At 40.7% G+C, this 19,877-nt stretch overlaps 1 protein-coding gene across 2 annotated transcripts in view; it reads right to left on the bottom strand.

The window, feature by feature from the left end:
• Nucleotides 1-19,877, bottom strand: part of LOC126243722 (uncharacterized) — a 77,816-nt gene that overhangs the window by 43,163 nt on the left and 14,776 nt on the right. For both annotated transcript variants that reach the window (XM_049948183.1, XM_049948184.1), the window contains exon 2: nucleotides 6,004-6,180. In XM_049948183.1, the coding sequence (XP_049804140.1) occupies nucleotides 6,004-6,171 (168 nt within the window). In that variant the 5' untranslated portion in view covers nucleotides 6,172-6,180. The remainder of the gene's footprint in view (nucleotides 1-6,003; nucleotides 6,181-19,877) is intronic.

Consider the following 19,877-nt stretch of genomic DNA (forward strand, 5'->3'; position numbering starts at 1 on the left):
AGCTTTGCATCTTCGTGAATATAAAATGGCAAGTCATTAATATATATTAAGAACAGCAGAGGACCCAAGACCGAACCTTGCGGCACCCCATTCTTGATTGTTCCCCAGTTCGAGAAATCACTAGTTTTTTGCATATTATGTGAACTGTTTATTTCAACTTTCTACATTCTTCCAGTTAGGTATGATTTAAACCATTTGAGCACTGTCCCGTTCATACCACAGTACTTGAGCATATCTAGAAGTATTCCATGATTTACACAATCAAAAGCCTTTGATAGATCACAAAAAATCCCAGTGGGTGGCTTCCGGTTACTCAGAGCATTTAATATTTCATTAGTGAAAGTATATATAGCATTTTCCGTTGAAAAACCCTTCTGGAAACCGAACTGACATTTTGTTAAAACTTTACAAAGGTGTGAAGCTACTCTACAATACATTACTTTTTCAAGAATTTAGGATAAGCTGTCAGAAGAGAGATTGGGCGGTAGTTGTTGTCATCAGACGAATCCCCTTTTTTATGCAGTGTTTAACAATGGCACACTTCAGTCTATCTGGGAAAATACCCTGCTTCAGAGAGCTATTACATATGTGACTAAAAATCCCACTTATTTCTTGGGAACAAGCTTTTATTATCCTGCTGGAAATACCATCAATTCCACGTGAGCTTTTATTCTTGAAAGAGTTTATTATCTTCCTAATTTCAGAAGGAGAGGTGGGTGGAATTTCAATTGTATCAAATGGTGTGGGTAAGGCCTCTTCCATTAACTGCCTTGCTTCTACTAATGAACATTTAGATCCTATTTTCTCTACATTTAAAAAATGATTATTCAAAATGTTTTCGACTTCGGGCTTGTTGTTTATCAAGTTTCCATTCACTTGGATGGTGATGCCATCATCCTGTACTCTTGGTTGTCCTGTCTCCCTTGTAATAATATTCCAAATTGCTTTGATTTTGTTATCAGAGGTATTAATCTCAGACATGATGCACATGCTTCTAGACTTTTTAATAACCTTTCTTAATGTAGCACAGTAGTTTTTATAATATTTGGCTGCTTCTGGGTCATTACTCTTTCTTGTTGTCAGATACAGCTCCCTTTTGTGGTTACAAGATATTTTTATTCCTTTAGTAAGCCAAGGTTTTTTGCATGGTTTCTTATAATTAGATTTAACTATTTTCTTGGGGAAACAGTTTTCAAATTCTCTTACAAGTGTATCATGAAATAAGTTATATATTAAATTAGCATCGCGTTCCTTGTACACCTCATCCCAGTCTAACTGCTGAAGATTTTCTCTGAAATTTCTAATTGTTGAGTCATTAATTGAATGCACAACTTTGTAGGGTAGTTCTGAATTACTGAATGGAGCTATGTCATATACTGTAACTAGCTGAGCACCATGATCAGAAAGCCCATTCTCAACAGGACAAGAATTTATGTTTTTAAACCTATCTTGGTCTATAAAAGTGTTATCTATCAATGTGCTGCTGTCCTTTACTACCCGAGTATGAAAATTAATGACAGATATCAAATTGAAAGAACCGAGCAAGAATTCCAGGTCATTTTTCCTATTACACTCTTTCAGTGAATCAACATTGAAGTCCCCACAAATAATAATATGCTTTCCCCTATCTGACAGATAGCACAACAAGGCATCCAAGTTTTCCAGGAATGAATGAAAGTTTCCTGAATGGGACCTATATACTGTTACAATTATAAAAGAGCCCTCCTTCAGTTTAAGTTGACAGGCACATGCTTCTATATGTTGCTCTCGACAAAACTTTTTTGTATCTAAGCTTTCTACACAGTGATAACTTTTGACATATATGGCAACTCCTCCTCTCACCTTATTCTCTCTACTCATTTGTGCAGCTAGTTTATAACCACTGATATTTACCTTTTCCATATCAGACACAATGTGATGCTCAGACAGGCATAGTATATCTATTACATTATCAGATTCAATGTCATCCAAACAAACCAGGAGCTCATCTGTTTTATTCTTCAATGCCGGAATATTTTGGTGAAAAATGGTAACATTATTTTTTACTTTACTTTTGTGGGAATCTACTTTTTTCTTTAATCCACCAATATTTTGGTTAAATATGGTAACATTATTATTTACTTTCCTGTTGTGAGAATTTTGTGAGTTTTGGACCTCTTTAGCACCTGCCTGCCTGAACTTCTCATTGGACACTGATATTAGTCTAAAAAAGAGGTACATCCATGAGTACTAGTGTCCCCCTTATGGATTTCGCTAACAATGCTGCCAGTTTACCCTTCCCTTTCCTATTGAGATGTAGGCCATGCCTTGTGAAATCCTCCCTATCAATAGCCTCAACAGGAACCAATCCAACGTCTGACAGAGTGGCCGCCCTACGCAACTGATCCAACTCCATATTTATCCTCCTGACAGAGCGGTTCAACTGGGGCTGATCATGCCGCACGAAAGAGGGCACCAGCCCAACACTGGTATGGGTCGTTGCTGAGTATAATCTGCATTTTCATAAAAGAGAAAGGTTGGCACTCAGTCTTAAAGAATTTAGCACCAGATCTAATTTTGTGCTTAGTTTTCTGTATATTATTAATTTCCTAATTTATTTTGACTATTTCCAGTTAATGTCTTTTGCTATAGGGTGAGATAAGTAATTGCTTGTGACTTAGGTTCTATTGTTGACTTATAAACAAATATAAATTCTGTGCTAATTATAAACAGTTGGAAGAAGAACTAAGTAGTTATTCGGCTCTATTCGAAAACATGTCAACCAAGTGAGCCCTCATTTAATTCCAAAATAATTACCGTGTTTGTCAAAAGCATTGTTTGCATAACTATATCTGTTAATTTCATTATTTAAACAAATAATTTGGCCTAACCTTTGGGGTAGAAGGAACTGTTAAAAAGAAGGAATTTTTCTATATATTCAGTTAATTGAATGGGTTATGTTTTAATTGTAACTTCTGTAACTTAAATATCGAACAATGTATAGTTTCAGTGCCTATTATTGTGAGGATATATAAAGGACCGATTTTTAGTCCTGAGACAGTCAGTCCATGGCTGATTTTCAGACGGGAAGTCTGTATCAATTAGAGTAATGCGTCAATTGAACAGTGGAATTATTGTAACATACATAGGTTGTGTGTTAAAACAATGACAGTGTCTGTTCAATAGTGTCATACACGGGATATATACATAGTCACACACTTTTTCGCACATTGTACTACTACAATGTGTGAAAAGTGTGTGACTATGTATATATCCCAGTATGTACTGCAAAATTAAAGATGTATATTGTGTATACCAACTGCACAACAGAAGCAGACACCATACAATGTTAAACTGCAAACAACTAAGAAACCAGATGTAAATCGCTAAAAAGCACCTGAAGATGAGCCTCCAGGGCTCGAAATGCATAGTGCAGTAAATAAACACAACTTGTGACTGAAGGCGGTTTGTTCTTCATTTTACCTCCTCATTAGTTATGTGATCTACCCATCTAATCTTCAGCATTCTTCTGTAGCACCACATTTCGAAAGCTTCTATTCTCTTCTTGTCTAAACTATTTATCGTCCATGTTTCACTTCCATACATGGCTACACTCCATGCAAATACTTTCAGAAACGACTTCGTGGTACTTAAATCTATACGCGATGTTAACTAATTTCTCTTCTTCAGAAACGCTTTCCTTGCCATTGCCAGTCTACATTTTATATCCTCTCTACTTTGCCCATCGTCAGTTATTTTGCTCCCCAAATAGCAAAACTCGTTTACTACTTCAAGCGTTTCATTTCCTAATCTAATTTCCACAGCATCACCTGACTTAATTAGACTACATCCCATTATCCTTGTTTTACTTTTGTTGATGTTCCTCTTATATCCTCCTTTCAAGACACTGTCCATTCCGTTCAACTGCTCTTCCAAGTCCTTTGCTGTCTCTGATAGAATTACAATGTCATCGGCGAACCTCAAAGTTTTTATTTCTTCTCTATGGATTTTAATACCTACTCCAAATTTTTCTTTTGTTTCCTTCACTGCTTGCTCAATATACATAGTGCGAAAAGTAGCAATTGACCCTGAATAAAGAAAAGTATGAAACATGAGTACTAAAAGAAATCCACTAAAATTTGATTATGCGTTAAGTAACGCAAATCTGAAGGCAGTAAATTTAGCTAAATACTTGGGAATTACAATTACAAAGAACCTAAATTGGAACGATCACATAGATAATGTTGTGGGTAGAGCAAACCAAAGACTGTGATCCATTGGCGGAACACTTAGAATGTGCAACAGGTCTACTAAAGGGACTGCTTACACCACACTTTTCTGCCATATTTTGGAGTATTGCTGTGCAATGTGGGATCCGCATCAGGTGGGGCTGATGAATGACATCGAAAAAGTTCAAAGAAGGGCAGCTCATTTTGTATTATTGCGAAATAGGAGAGATAGTGCCACAGATATGATACATGAATAGGTGTGGCAGTCATTGAAACAAAGGCGTTTTTTGTTGCAATGGGATCTTCTCATGAAATTTCAATCTCCAGTTTTCTCCTCCAACTGCGAAACATTCTGTTGGCACCTACTTACATAGGGAGAAATGATCATCATGATAAAATAAGAGAAATCAGGACTTGCACAGAAAAATTTAAGTGCTCATGTTTCCCGCACGCTGTTTGAGAGTGGAATGGTAGAAAGACAGCTTGAAGGTGGTTCATTGAACCCTCTGCCCAGGCACTATATTGTGAATAGCAGAGTAATCACAAAGATGTAGATCTAGTCCATGCAGATCACAACCACAATGGTGGAGCCTTTGTTGGCAGATTGGGTTATAAGACAGTGGTTCAGTTTTCAGATGGTGGATTGTGGTTCTTTCTGAAGATGTAAGGTCGGTTTCCATGCTGAGGGTTTTGTACTTTGGCAGTGAGGCAATGTTTGAGGTTAGGAAAGATAATGGGACAATTCGTGGCTCGAAGGCAGGGTTATTTGCAGTCAGGCAGGGTTCAATATTGGTTTTAGATTGAGTCCAACTGATCAGGTTACTGGCGAAAAAGTATTTCCACTGTAGAGACTGGGAAAAGAAGAGAATGTCTAAAGTCCAGCATGACTGAATTTGAGAGTGGAGCAAAAGGTAAAGCTTTTTGAAGGACTGATATTTCTGCATGTCTGATGCTTTTGGAGGACAGGCTTGTGACTGCATTGCAGCTATGTTTAGGCCCAGGGTTCTATAGGGTGATAGGAGTAAGTTTATGAGGGTGTGGTAAATGTAGTATGTCTGCAAGTCAGGGTTTGGCAGTTATGAGCAGTTGTGCGAGAGATTTGATGGAGGCTCCTGTAGTAGTGGTCAATAGTGGTAGTCCACGATGGGAGTATGGGGTGAGCAGGTTGTTGACACTCTCCCTTGCCCTCCTATCTGCCCTCCACCCTTTCTGCAGCCCCATTCACTATCCAGCTAGATTGTTCTTTGCCTCAGAGACAGTTAGACCTCAGCGACCAGAGGTGAAAGTGATCTGGTGTGTGAGAGTTGCAGTTGCGTGAATGTGTGTGTGCTTTCTACTTCTGATGAAGGACGTAGTCTGAAAGTTGAACATTTCTAGCATCCTTTTTCATTCCTCCTCTATGTGGTGGGCAGCACTCTTTCATCTCCATATGGTTGATTTTGGTAACTATCTTTCTTTGAAAATAGCAATGTAATCAACGTAAACATTAACACACCAATAGCTTTTAAGCAGTAGCTATTTAGTATAATAGAGGAAACTTAGCTGGCACAAGCAGGAATAGCGTTAAGCAGTATAGTTACATTTCATACTTAACAAAGTATGGATGTTAAGCTGTGTGTCTTTTTTTTAATGTGTACATAGACTTGTTCCACATTCCTGAAGGTTCTCCTGATTATATCTACAGAACACAATGAGAAAGAGAGAAAGAGAGAGAGAGAGAGAGAGAGAGAGAGAGAGAGAGAGAGTCTAATTTTTGTGCTGGGTGATATGATGATGCACCACCAAAAGTACAAACCATTTCCACTGTGTCAGTGTGACAAATGAAACGAAAAAGATCTTGGTGATCAACATTTATAACTGCTGACTGAAGAGCACTGAATTCTGAAGGATTAGTTCTCATTTCCAGCAGGGCACTTCCTGCTGCTACCAGCAACAAACATGTCACAAGCCGAAATCTCTTCATTTGAGGGCACTGTAACAAAAAGAACCATGGTAGTTAGCCCCTTGTAATAACAAACAAAAATAAAAGGTATGCATGGCACTGTTACTATTGTAAGTACATTTGTTTGAGAAGATTTAGGATGATCTAAAATGTAAGGAATTTGAAAGCAACAAAAATAGCCATGAGGTTACCAATAATGATACTGATGAGTTACAAAACAAAGCCAGGGTTGCATGTTTAAATGATGGTCCATTTCAATTTTAAATTATTTTTTCCTTTAGTTGGAAATCTGCCACAGTCAAATTAATTGGGAGAATCCTAAAGAAAAGTAATTCATTTGTGAAGGAAGTAGCTTACAGGTCTCTTGTTCTGTTGACTACTGACTGCTGCTTATCAAAAATGGTTCAAATCGCTCCGAGCACTATGGGACTTAACATCTGAGATCATCAGTCCCCTAGACTTAGAACTACTTAAACCTAACTAACATAAGGACATCACACACAACCACGCCCAAGGCAGGATTTGAACCTGCGACCATAGCAGCAGCGCGGTTCCAGACTGAATCTCCTAGTACTGCTCGGCCGGGGTTGTCTGCTGCTTATCAGCCAACGAACTTTACCAGGTAGGACTTGTAGAAGAGTTAGAGAAAACTCACAAAAATTATGTTGTCAGTGGTTAATTTGGTAGATGTAAGAAGCACTAAGTATCACTGAGAAGCTTCCTGTTAAAATTTCAAGAGAAGACAATTTTAAGATATTACTTCTTCCTACCACATATACTTTGCAAAATGACAGTAATGTAATATCAGAGAAATCTAAATTTCCATCTACATCTATTCTCTGAAAATCTTTACACTGCTCTTGGTCAAAATAATTGCTGATGCACATAATAAAAGTAATTTTCAACTATTTCATGTTACTTCTTTCTTCACTCCTTTCCTACCTCTAGGAGTGCTGGGAGTGGGAAACCACAGCAGTTTTCTTTCTTTTTCTTTTTTTTTTCATCATCATCATCATAATCATCATTTAAGACTGATTATGCCTTTCAGCATTCAGTCTGGAGCATAGTCTCCCTTATAAAATTCCTCCATGATCCCCTATTCAGTGCTAACATTGATGCCTCTTCTGATGTTAAGCCTATTACTTAAAAATCATTCTTAACCAAATCCAGTTATCTTCTCCTTGGTCTACCCCGACTCCTCCTACTCTCTACTGCTGTACTGCTGAACCCATGAGTCTCTTGGGTAACCTTGCTTCTCCCATGCGTGTAACATGACCCCACCATCTAAGTCTGTTCGCTCTGACTGCTACATCTATAGAGTTCATTCCCAGTTTTTCTTTGATTTCCTCATTGTGGACACCCTCCTGCCATTGTTCCCACCTACAAGTACCTGCAATCATCCTAGCTACTTTCATATCCGTAACCTCAACCTTATTGATAAAGTAACCTGAATCCACCCAGCTTTCGCTCCCATACAACAAAGTCGGCCGAAAGATTGAACGGTGCACAGATAACTTAGTCTTGTTACTGACTTCCTTCTTGTAGAAGAGAGTAGATTGTAGCTGAGTGCTCACTGCATTAGCTTTGCTACACCTAGCTTCCACTTCTTTCACTATGTTGCCATCCTGTGAGAATATGCATCCTAAGTACTTGAAACCGTCCACCTGTTCTAACTTTTTTCCTGTTATTTTGCACTCAATCCGTTTATATCTCTTTCCCACTGACATTACTTTCGTTTTGGAGATGTTAATCTTCATACCATAGTCCTTACATTTCTGATCTAGCTCTGAAATATTACTTTGCAAACTTTCAATCGAATCTGCCATCACAACTAAGTCATCTGCATATGCGAGACTGCTTATTTTGTGTTCACATATCTTAATCTCACCCAGCCAGTTTATTGTTTTCAACATATGATCCATAAATAATATGAACAACAGTGGAGACAGGTTGCAGCGTTGTCTTACCCCTGAAACTACTCTGAACCATGAACTCAATTTACCGTCAACTCTAACTGCTGCCTGACTATCTGTGTAAAGACCTTTAATTGCTTGCAAAAGTTTGCCTCCTATTCCATAATCTCGTAGAACAGACAATAACTTCCTTCCAGGAACCCAGTCATATGCCTTTTCTAGATCTATAAAGCATAGATACAATTCCCTGTTCCACTCGTAACACTTCTCCATTATTTGCCGTAAGCTAAAGATCTGGTCCTGACAACCTCTAAGAGACCTAAACCCACACTGATTTTCATCCAATTTGTCCTCAACTAATACTCGCACTTTCCTTTCAACAATACCTGAGAAGATTTTACCCACAATGCTGATTAAAGAGATACCTCTGTAGTTGTTACAATCTTTTCTGTTTCCATGTTTAAAGACTGGTGTGATTACTGCTTTCGTCCAGTCTGATGGAATCTGTCCCGACTCCCACGCCATTTCAATTATCCTGTGTAGCCATTTAAGACCTGACATTCCACTGTATTTGATGAGTTCCGACTTAATTTCATCCACCCCAGCTGCTTTATTGCACTGCAATATATTGACCATTTTCTCCACTTCCTCAAATGTGATTCTATTTCCATCATCATTCCTATCCCATTGTACATCAAAATCTGAAACATTACTCATCGTATTTTCACCTACATTGAGCAACTCTTCAAAATATTCCCTCCATCTGCCCAAGGCATCAACAGGATTCACCAGCAGTTTTCCTGACCTGTCCATAATACTTGTCATTTCCTTCTTACCTCCCTTTCGAAGACTGCTAATTACACTCCAGAATGGTTTTCCAGCAGCTTGACCCAAAGTCTCCAACCTGTTTCCAAAGACTTCCCAAGATTTCTTCTTGGATGCTGCAATTATCTGTTTGGCTTTGTTTCTTTCTTCAACATACCTTTCTCTGTCTACCTGAGTTCTAGTATGTAGCCATTTTTGATACGCCATCTTTTTCCTTTTACAGGCTGCCTTGACTGTGTCATTCCACCAAGCTGTTTGCTTCATCCTACCTTTACACACTACTGTTCCAAGACATTCTTTAGCCACTTCTAGTACTGTGTCCCTGTACCTTGTCCATTCCTTTTCCAATGACTGTAATTGCCTACCTTCAACTAACTGGTACCTTTATGAGATCACTGTTATGCACTTGTGCCTGTTTTCCATATCCTGAAGTTTCTCCACTCTTATCCTCCTACATATGGACCTGACCTGCTGTACTTTTGGCCTCACAATACCAGTTTCACTGCAGATTAAATAGTGATCAGTGTCATCAAAGAATCCCCTGAATACACGTGTGTCCCTCACAGCCTTCCTGAATTCCTGATCTGTTATTATATAGTCAATGACAGATCTGGTTCCCCTGCCTTCCCAAGTATACCGGTGACTGTTCTTATGTTTAAAAAATAAGTTTGTGATTACTAAGCCCATACTGGCACAGAAATCCAAGAGTTGTTTCCCATTCCTGTTGGCCTCCATATCCTCTCCAAATTTACCCATAACCTTTTCATACCCTTCTGTTCGATTTCCAATCCTGGCATTAAAATCACCCATGAGCAGAACACTGTCCTTGTCCTTTACTCTAACAACTATGTCACTGAGTGCGTCATAAAAACTATCCATCTTATCTTGATCTGTCCCTTCACAATGCGAATATACTGACACAATCCTAATTTTCTTGTTAGGCACTGTCAAATCTATCCACATCAGTCGTCCGTTTACGTATCTTACTGCAACTATGCTGGATTCCATTTCTTTCCTGATGTAAAGCCCTACACACCATTGTGCTATTCCTGCTTTGACTCCTGACAGGTAAACCTTGTATTCTCCCACTTCCTCTTCTTTCTCACCCCTTACCCGAATGTCACTAACAGCTAAAACGTCCAATCCCATCTTACTTGCAGCCTCTGCCAACTCTACCTTCTTCCCAGAGTAGCCCCCATTGATATTAATAGCTCCCCATCTCATTACCATTCATTTTCCGAGTCGTATCTTAGGAGTCCCTGGTTTGTCAATTGGAGGTGGGGCTCCGTCACCTCCAAAGGTCCGAGGCATTTTGCTCTGATTGTTGCCAGCATCATATTTAAAGTACCAGGGAAGCAGGTTGCTAGCCTTACTTGCCCCGGGTCCCATTGGGTTTTACCCCTAACGGTTGAGGGACTAACCGGTGGATTTGGTAGTCTTTGCCGTCTGAGCACAAAGGTGACCATGACCCAGAATATGTCCGAGATGCCCAGCCTTATTCCAAAGTAACTGGTATCCTGACTGTCAGGACCACTTACTTGGCCACTCATACATTGCCCGTGGTTCATGAACTAGGACATGACAACCTGAACCCACACCATGAACCACTTTTTTTTTTTCAGTAAATAATAAATCACATATTTTCCACGTTTGGCTGAAATTCCTTGTGGATTTCCAGGGGTACTACTACCTACTCACAGCTAAGGGTATATTTTTTTATTGGCCATTAAATTCTTTGCAAAGACTTTTATAGCTAAACACCTCACTTCTTTCTGTGTCACAGTAAGGCAGGCTGATGGATAATGTATGGCATTTTTCCTTTTAGTATTATATTTATGAATCTTTGAAATGACATCATGTTCACTTTTAGCTGTAACTGTTTTTATTTTACTATCAGAATTCTGGTAAATCTACTTTGTCATTAACAAAAATCAGTAATTATAGTACCATCAAGAGTAACACAGTTATACAAGAACATTATTTTAACTTATTTTATAACGTAAAATAACATCAAATCTTATATGCTTGAAAATGGAAAAAACGCTGAAATTTCAATAGTGAAATAAAAACAGTTACAGATACAAGAGAACATGTTATTTGAAACATGGAATCAGTAGACCCACATTACAAGAAATTAATATTTATGGATGTTACCATTGTTTTTGAACTATGACTGATTGTCAAGAACAAATTTCACAAGGGAGTAAACATACTTTAAGGTTGTTGTCAGCATGCACAACTGTTAAAACAGCTTTCTACAAGAGATTCTAGAGTGGACACTACACAATATACCTTTACTAGCATTTATTCATGGCTCCACTCACGCTTATGTCACACATGCGATGCATGTACATACAGAAAGTTTCCCACTCATCCCGCAGCTAGTGAACTGTATTTTGAACAGAGTGGCTGTGTGCACTTGACAAAGCAATGACCTGGGTGGCACTTGCACTAAAGGAAAATCCCAAGGTTTCAGTGTAGCTTCATAGCAGTGGTTAAAATCTGAGACTCGTATTCCAGCTCCTCCCGTGTGCGAAGTGACATTGCCAGTAAACTTTAAACACATAGAATACAGCTCTGATTGAAATTTGTATCAACTGTGTCAGGTCTAAGGGCCTAATGTCATGAGCAGGCAGATGGTGAGCTGTAGGTGGAGAGACTCTGCAGCAGGTAGCCTAAACATTCACAATGATTAGTGCAGCAGGAGGTCACCTGTCGTCACAGGTGATCTCTCGGAGCTCGTATGGAAATGAGACACAGGGAACTGTCGCTTTACCATCACAGAACTCAACAGTCAATTTCCGCAGATGTGTCACTCCTCATTGCATGAAACTGTCAAGGATCGTCTGTTGTTTCAGAAATTGTGTGCCGGGTGGATGCTGAAGCAATTGACTTCAGAACACAAAGCAAAGTGCATGTGGGCAGCTTTCAGTTTTCTGCAGTGGTACCACAACTGAGATGAATTTCTGATCTGGATCATCACAGGTGCTGAGATGTGGGTTGCGCACAATACCTCAGAAATCAAGCAAGAGGGGAAAATATGTATTTTTGTTAACTATGTGGAACAGCTTTTGAACCACACGTATTCAAAAAACAAAGATTTAACTACCATGGGGGACTTTAATATCAACTTCTTAACAATAAACAACAATAAGAGAGAATGAGAGCACTTTATGGAATCATTTAATGTGGTGGCAGTAGTTAGCTTCCCAAACACAATAACAAGTATCTGTATGAGCTTAGCTGACAATAATTTCTTGGCCAGAGGCAGGCCATCTGTATCACTCGAGCCTTGTATATATGGAAAGGTATGTTAATGACAAATTTAACCTGTTCTCTGATGAGTTTGTATCATTGTTTGAAACTGTATTTCGAAAAACAATCCTAGGAAACAATATGCAGGTTGCTAAAAGGAATCCCTATTGTTTTTTGATGATTCAGTTAAAAAGGAAGACTTAAGATTGTACTGTATTACTTTAAAAAGAGTTATAAACAAATTCAAATCCATGTTCATCACATCTGAAATTGACAATTCAAATAACAAAGCAAAAAAATCATTTGACAAGCTTTAAAATGGAAGGGGGGGGGGGGGGGGGGAGGAAAGTAGAATGTGCGTCTCATACAGAAATAAGACAAGACTGGAAATATAGTAAAAACACAGAGGAAGTTGCTATAATCTTCAGCAGGCATTTTTAACAGATGCCGAGTGAGTGAAGCATTAGCAATTCTGCATAAAGCTGTCAGTGCCAGAGCTGGTCAGATACTTGTCACATCCATCACAATTACTGAGAGCAAGGAGACAATCAAAGAGATGAAAGCAAAAGATTCTTCTGGGGTTGATTATATATCAATAAGAATACTTAGGCACTGTCATGGTTCCATATGTACAGTTTTGTGTCACGTTTTTAATGAATCCCTAATTCACCGAATTGTCCCATTTAGATCAAAATTTGCCTGTGTGAAATCACTTTCCAAAATAGGTGAAAAAACTAGCATATCAAGTTAATGCCCAATATGCTTGCTAACAAATTTTTCTAAGGTCATAGAGAAACTGACATTTCGGAGAATTGTTGATCACCTGAACAGCCACAACATTCTCTCTCAATATCAGTTTGGTTTCCAGCAAGGCCTATCAACTGATGATGCTATTTTCTCCTCCACTGATCAAATTCTGCAATCTCTTAATGCAAATTAGCACCAATTGGAATCCTATGTGAGCTTTCCAAGGTTTTAGAGGGCATCAACTACAAATAACTTTCAACTAAAACACACTTCTATGTGTTAAATGCAGCAAAGAGGAGATGGATTAAATCTTATCTTACAGACAGAAAGCAGAGGGTTACCAGTAGTGATAGTAATGGAACTCCACAAGTCTCAATGCTGAGGCTCTTACTATTCCTTATGTTTACAAATGGCCTCCCATGCTGTACCATTTCAGTGAGCAAGTTCATCCTATTTACTGGTAATACTACTCTCTCAATACCTCCTGAAACCTAGAATCCTCTGCTGAGTGTGCTTTTAACGATATTCTCAAATGGTTCAACTGTAATGTACTCTCTTTTGAACGTCAATAAAACTTAATATATACCATTGCATGTGATGCCGAAAGAAGAAGAGGATGTAAATATAAAGTGTAATGGACAACATATACAGCAAGTGGACTTTGCTAAGTATCTTAATAACAAATAAAAATGGCCTAACCATATCCTAGATCTGGAGAGAAGAAGAAGGAAAAAGAGTTCATTCTGCAGCTTTTGCTTTACATATAAGTGCATCGTCTATAAACAAGGATGTCATAAGAGCTGCTTACTTTGGATATTCTGTACACTGTTGTCTTACAGCATCATCTTGTGGGGTAACAAGAGCAAACTGAAGGAGTACATGATACAAAATTCATTCCATTCAATTAGCAGTTTTGTTTAGTACAAATAAGCAAGTATTTGTGTACCTTTTTTGTGCCGATTAGTGAGCTATTTAATGCAATCACACATATAAACTATTCATAATATGAATGACTCACAATGCATGTATAAATATTATTATTCCTGTTCATGTACTATGATGTAATATTATTTGCTAAGATTTTTGACATGAATCAACCATATTATGCTCTTCTGTATTGTAAATACTGTGATAATACTGACATGTTCCACTGAAATGTCGAAAGTCAAGAGCAAATTGAAGGAGTACCTGAAACAAAATTCATTCTATTCAACTAGTGACTTTGTTTAGTGCAAATGAGAAAGTATTTGCGCAGTTTTTTATCGTACAGATGAGTGAGCCATTTAATGCAAGCATAAATGTAAGTTATTCCTAATATTTATGACTCATAATGTATATATAAATATTATTATTTCTGTTCATGTATTATGATGCAACATTAGTTCCTATGATTTTTTAACATGAAGCAACCATATTGTGCCCTACTGTACTGTAAATATAGTAATAATACTGACTAGTTCCATATACTAGCAACTCCTCACTATTGGGATCAACAGAACTCACAATAAATAAATAAAAATAAATAGCGTCACACTGGCTCTCCCTGCAAGATGAAATTCAATCAGACTATGTCAATGCAGAAAATATTGTGTTTTGGGACAGATGGGAAGTTCTCCTCGCCAAATTCCCGACTGGATGTGAGACGGTGAATGCTGATCATTACTATGAAACACTGCAGAAACTGCAACAAGACATTCAGAACAAGTGACACGCTATACTTAGTGCCTGTGTTGCCTCACTGCACAACACCACTCAGCCATACACGTCTTGACAGACAACAGTGCTTCTGCAAATTTTTGCCAGGGGGATGTTTGATCAAGACCTTGCTCCTAGTGATTTTCATCTGTTTTGGAGCCTCAAGAAATTCCTGTCTGGTCCAAGTCAGAGTTTTCCGACTGAGGCAGAGATGGACGTCAAACAGTGGTTCCAATCCCTGGCAGCAGTCTTCTATGACACAAGGATATAAAGTTTGGTCCAACATTATGACAACAATCTGAATTCTGATTGTGAATATGTTGAAAAATAGCTCAACACTTTCTGTATATGTTCAAATAAATCTTTCAATGAAATTGTGTCTCTTTTCTGTGCATGACATAAGGGGAACTGACTTTAGGGATTTGACTTGTATATGCCACACACACACACACACACACACACACACACACACACACACACACACATATATATATATATATATATATATATATATATATGATTCTCTGCTGTTTTACACAATTCGACTCCAGAGGGGATGTTAAATTTATCTGCCATATTCAGCTGTTTATCATGATATTTGTTTCCAAAACAAGTTGACAGAAATAGTGGCTCGCTGTATGTAGAGTTCAGGATCGTGATCCAGATGACACACTGAACAACACAACTAGGAGACAAACTGCACATCACTCTTTGTCCATCTCTTCCTCCTCCATCCCCCCCCCCCCCACACTGTCCATCACCTCCTCCACCCCTCTCTCTCTGTCCATCTCTTCCCCCACTCTCCTCCTCCTCATCTCCCCCCCCTCCCGCCCCCCTCTCTGCTCATCTGTACCTTTCCATGCACTTACCGCCTGGTACGCATTTCAGTACTACCTGCTACACAACACGCTGGTCCTGCAGGGCAGCTGAGATGTCTGGCAGTACCAACCATCCTCATCCCCACCCCCACCCCACTCATAAGGGAGTTACATGATTCTTAACCCCCCCCCCTCCCCTTTGCTCCTTTCCAGACAGTAAGTGGTATGCACAGCAAATTTGGTTGAAATCGATCCAATGGTTTAGGAGGAGGTGTGGAAAATGAACTATCCTACAACTACCTGTAACAGCCACGTAACTGGCAAAACATATTCTAGCAAAGGGAGAGCCACCTGTGAAAAGACACATGTCATGTAACAGTTGTTATACAAACACTGTTCGCCCTTCTACATTGGTATGACTACCACCAAGTTATCAGTTAGGATGAATGGGCATAGACAGAGGGTATTTATGGCAACTCACAATATCCTTTTGAGGAGCATGGCATACTGCATGACAGCCAAGGGCTCAGTGCCTGTTTCACTCCATGTGTCATCTCGATCCTTCCCCCAGACACCCCTTTCTCAGAATTCCGTGATGGGAACCGATGTTACAACATGTCCATACTTTACATTAATTTCTTTGGTCTTAGCACTTCTTTTCAGTGACTGTTCCTTTTTTTACACTCCCTTTCAGTTATCTGTACATTTTATTTTCTGGCTTGCCTGTTTTTCCTCACCTCTCTCACATCTGCTTATGTAACACGTGAAAGTTCAGCGATATACACAAGCAAATGCAATGGCCCTTAGTTGTTGCATACATCACCAACTCTTAAATATGTTTGATTCAATCTCCTTTTCTCTCACTTGCCAACTGCTCACCTCATTTCAGCTTAAGTTTTACATTTCACTTTATCAATTATCTGCTTTATATTCTCAATCTAGGCCTTGGTTCCAATATTTCATTCCTTATACCATCTCCTCAGCTCTAATTTTCATCACCAACTCATGTCCATAAATGTGCCCAATCATTCTCTCTCTCTGATTCTTAGCCCTAAGCTGGAACATTAACTCAAATGTTATGACTGAGCAGATGACGATGATAATAACAGTGGGATTTCAACAATGTTTATTTTGCTCCCAATAATGGGCTGGTATGGAGAAGATGAAACCACAGCTCATCACTGAAAGCTGTCATGGCATTCATCATACCAAATAGAATTCCTTCAGATGTGTGAACCGAGTTTAGATACATTTAACACTAAACTATCACTATAAAGTGTAGTGCTATTCGTGCTTATGTCACCTACATTTAACTAAGTAAATTAGAAAGAAAGCTGCCAATTTGAAAGAAGCTGCCACCTCCTCAATTCACTAAATGGCTGCTGTTTTTCTCCTATTGGTAGATCAATATTAATTGATAACAGTGGTATTTTTCAAAGAAAAAAGATACCTATATCTGCAAATGCTCAGTTCAAGTTCACTTTCCATTGTGATGCAGTTTTACAAGGAACACAGTTACTTGCTACGTAGTTAACAGAACTTCGCTATCCACAAATCTGTATGATGAATCTGAACTCTGACAAAATTTTGGAGGTTATTCATGTTGTAACATGTTATAACAATTGCCGATGAGGATGGGATTTTTCCTTTTCACCATTGACCCACAGATTTCCATGGTTACTGTCGAGCAACTATTGCAAAGTCTCCTTGAACAGCAAACACTTCTAACATCAGCGATTCGCGATTTCGTCGCGGCGTCCAATGCGGGGCGTTTCTCATCGTTGGCTATACCACCTTTTCCTCCTTACGACGAGACGGCGGAAGACTGGTCTGATTATGAAAAACGTCTTCGACAGCACTTCTTGGTATTTCATGTCACGGACGAACAACCATGTAAGTCTCTGTTCCTTTCCTGGATTTCACCTCAAATGTATCGGTTGTTGTCGCAATTGGGTCCTTTGAAGGATCCTGCGTCTTTGTACCTTGCTGAAATGTGCTCACTTCTGTCTGTTTATTTTCAAAAGCAAACGCATGTGGTAGCCTCTCATGTTGCCTTTTATCGTTGTCAAAAACAGCCGCATCAATCCTATCGTGCTTGGGCTGCTGAAGTTTACGGCCTCAGTCGAAAGTGTCAATTTGTTACTGACGTTCACAAAGAATCCTACGCCAATTCCATGGTACGGGATGCTATTATCCGGTCGGCGCCCGACAAAGAAGTTTGGCAACGTGCACTTCAGTTGGCAAATCCGACTCTAGATGAAGTTCTCTCCATTGCGCAGTCTTTTGAAATTTCTCACGCCGCTGGGGCGCAAATAGAGGCATGGGGTGATGTCGGGGAAATACAACCTCTGTGCGCTGTTGACGACGCGTGCGGCGCATCCCAGCCGGCCGACGTGGCCGCAGTGCGCTCCCACGCGCAGCCTCGGCCTAACCGTAAACAACCCACTAAGAAACTGCAGCAAAACCCTCGGCAACTTCCTTCATGTCCACGGTGTTTTACGAAACATTCAAGTGAGGATTGTCCCCAATGTTGGGCTGTGTGTCAAAATTGCAAAAAGAAAGGTCATGTGTCTTCCGTTTGCAAATCCGACAGCATACATGATGTTCATGAACATGACGCTGATTCTTATTCTGTGTTGTCTGTCAATTGCACTTCTTCCCTTTCAGGGAAGTTATTCCTCACTGTCCAAATCCTTGGTCGAGATGTTCGCATGCACGTGGATACCGGTTCTGCTGCCACTATAATTAATTCTCAGACGAACTTTTGTGTTTCCACCTGGATGTTGCCGAGCAGTGGGTTGTGGATGGGTTCCCCATCACCGGGGACCGGCTGGCGGCTGCTACGGGTTCTGACCCTACCCTCTCCCGTGTTTTACGCTGTATTCAGAAGGGTTGTTCAGATCGCCCGTCCGCTAAGACTTCTGATCTGTTGCGGAACTACTACGCTTTGCGCTACCGCCTCACGGCTAGGGATGGTGTTATCCTCCTTTCCACTGACAATGCTTCGCCGCGTGTTATGGTACCTGTGTTTTTGCGTGCTTCGGTCTTGCACCTCCTTCACCAAGGGCACTGGGGTGTGTCTCGCACAAAATCTCTGGCGCTCCGTCATGTGTACTGGCCTGGCATCGACTCTGAAATAGCACACATAGTCGCTGCCTGCGGCCCTTGTGTGTCACAGGCCGCCGCCCCGAAGTCATCTTTGTCACCGTGGCCTTCACCTGAGAAGCCCTGGGAGCACATTCATGCTGACTTCGTGGGACCCTTTTTAGGTACTTATTGGCTCCTCATCATTGACGCCTACTCTAACTTTCCTTTCATTGTCCGTTGCACGTCGCCTACCACTGCGACAACCACAAGTGCTCTCGCCTGCATTTTTCCTTTGGAAGGCCTACCCTCTACTCTTGTTACTGATAATGGTCCGCAATTTGCCTCTTCCGAATTTATGGATTTTTGTGCTCGTCACGGCGTTATGCATGTCACGGCCCCGCCGTTCCATCCACAATCAAACGGTGAGGCTGAACAACTGGTCCGCACATTTAAGGCTCAGATGTGGAAACTTCTGACTTCTTCTGCTGCTGATGATGCGCTTCTCCAGTTTCTGGCGTCTTACCGTTTCACCCCCATGGGCGACCACAGCCCGGCTGAGATCTTACATGGCCGACAGACCCGCACGCTACTTCATCTTCTGCGGCCTTCCACCTCACGGCCGCAGGTGCCTTCACTTGGCTGGTTCACCGCCGACGACCTCGTCTGGATCCGGGGATATGGCAGGTGGCCAAAATGGAGTCCGGGCCGCATCTTACGACACTGTGGTCAACGCCTGTATGAAATCCAGACGGACACGGGTGTTGCAGTGCGTCATTCGGACCAGCTTCGGCCTCGTGTGCCGGCAACGCCTGTTCCGAATGCCGCTACACCACCTTCGGTTCTACCTGATTATTGGGATCTTGGCATCTCTCAATACTCACAACGCAGTCCTCTCACCGTCTTCGCGGTGCCAGCACAAGAACTGACGTCACCAGGAGACATGCCCATGCAGGAACCGGATGAGCATCCTCTGTCGGAGCCAATCTACTCGCCTCCTCCTCCTACAGACACCGACACATCGCCCATGTCTCCTGTTATATCAACTGGACTTGCCGCAATGGGCAGATTGGTGCACAGGGCCCCAGCACATTCGACCCCTACGCCTCCTGTCATCTCGACCCGTTATCATTGGGGACACTTCCGTCCGTACGGGAAGCCTCCTCCTCGAGACTTTACGGCCAGTCAAACAAAACCTATGGACGTTATCCATCTCCAGGCCACCTCCCTCAAGACCAGTGCAACAATTTCAAAGGGGGGAAAAGTGTTGTGACTCGCCGATCATTCAAAGTACCGCCGCGCGATTACGCGTGTCCTCTACGTGCGGCGTTGTCTGCCAGCCATGCAGCAGCTGTGCCAGCTAAGCGGCCAGCCAGGCAGTGGCCACTAG

The sequence above is a fragment of the Schistocerca nitens genome, chromosome 1, assembly GCF_023898315.1.
Source record: "Schistocerca nitens isolate TAMUIC-IGC-003100 chromosome 1, iqSchNite1.1, whole genome shotgun sequence".
NCBI lineage: Eukaryota > Metazoa > Arthropoda > Insecta > Orthoptera > Acrididae > Schistocerca > Schistocerca nitens.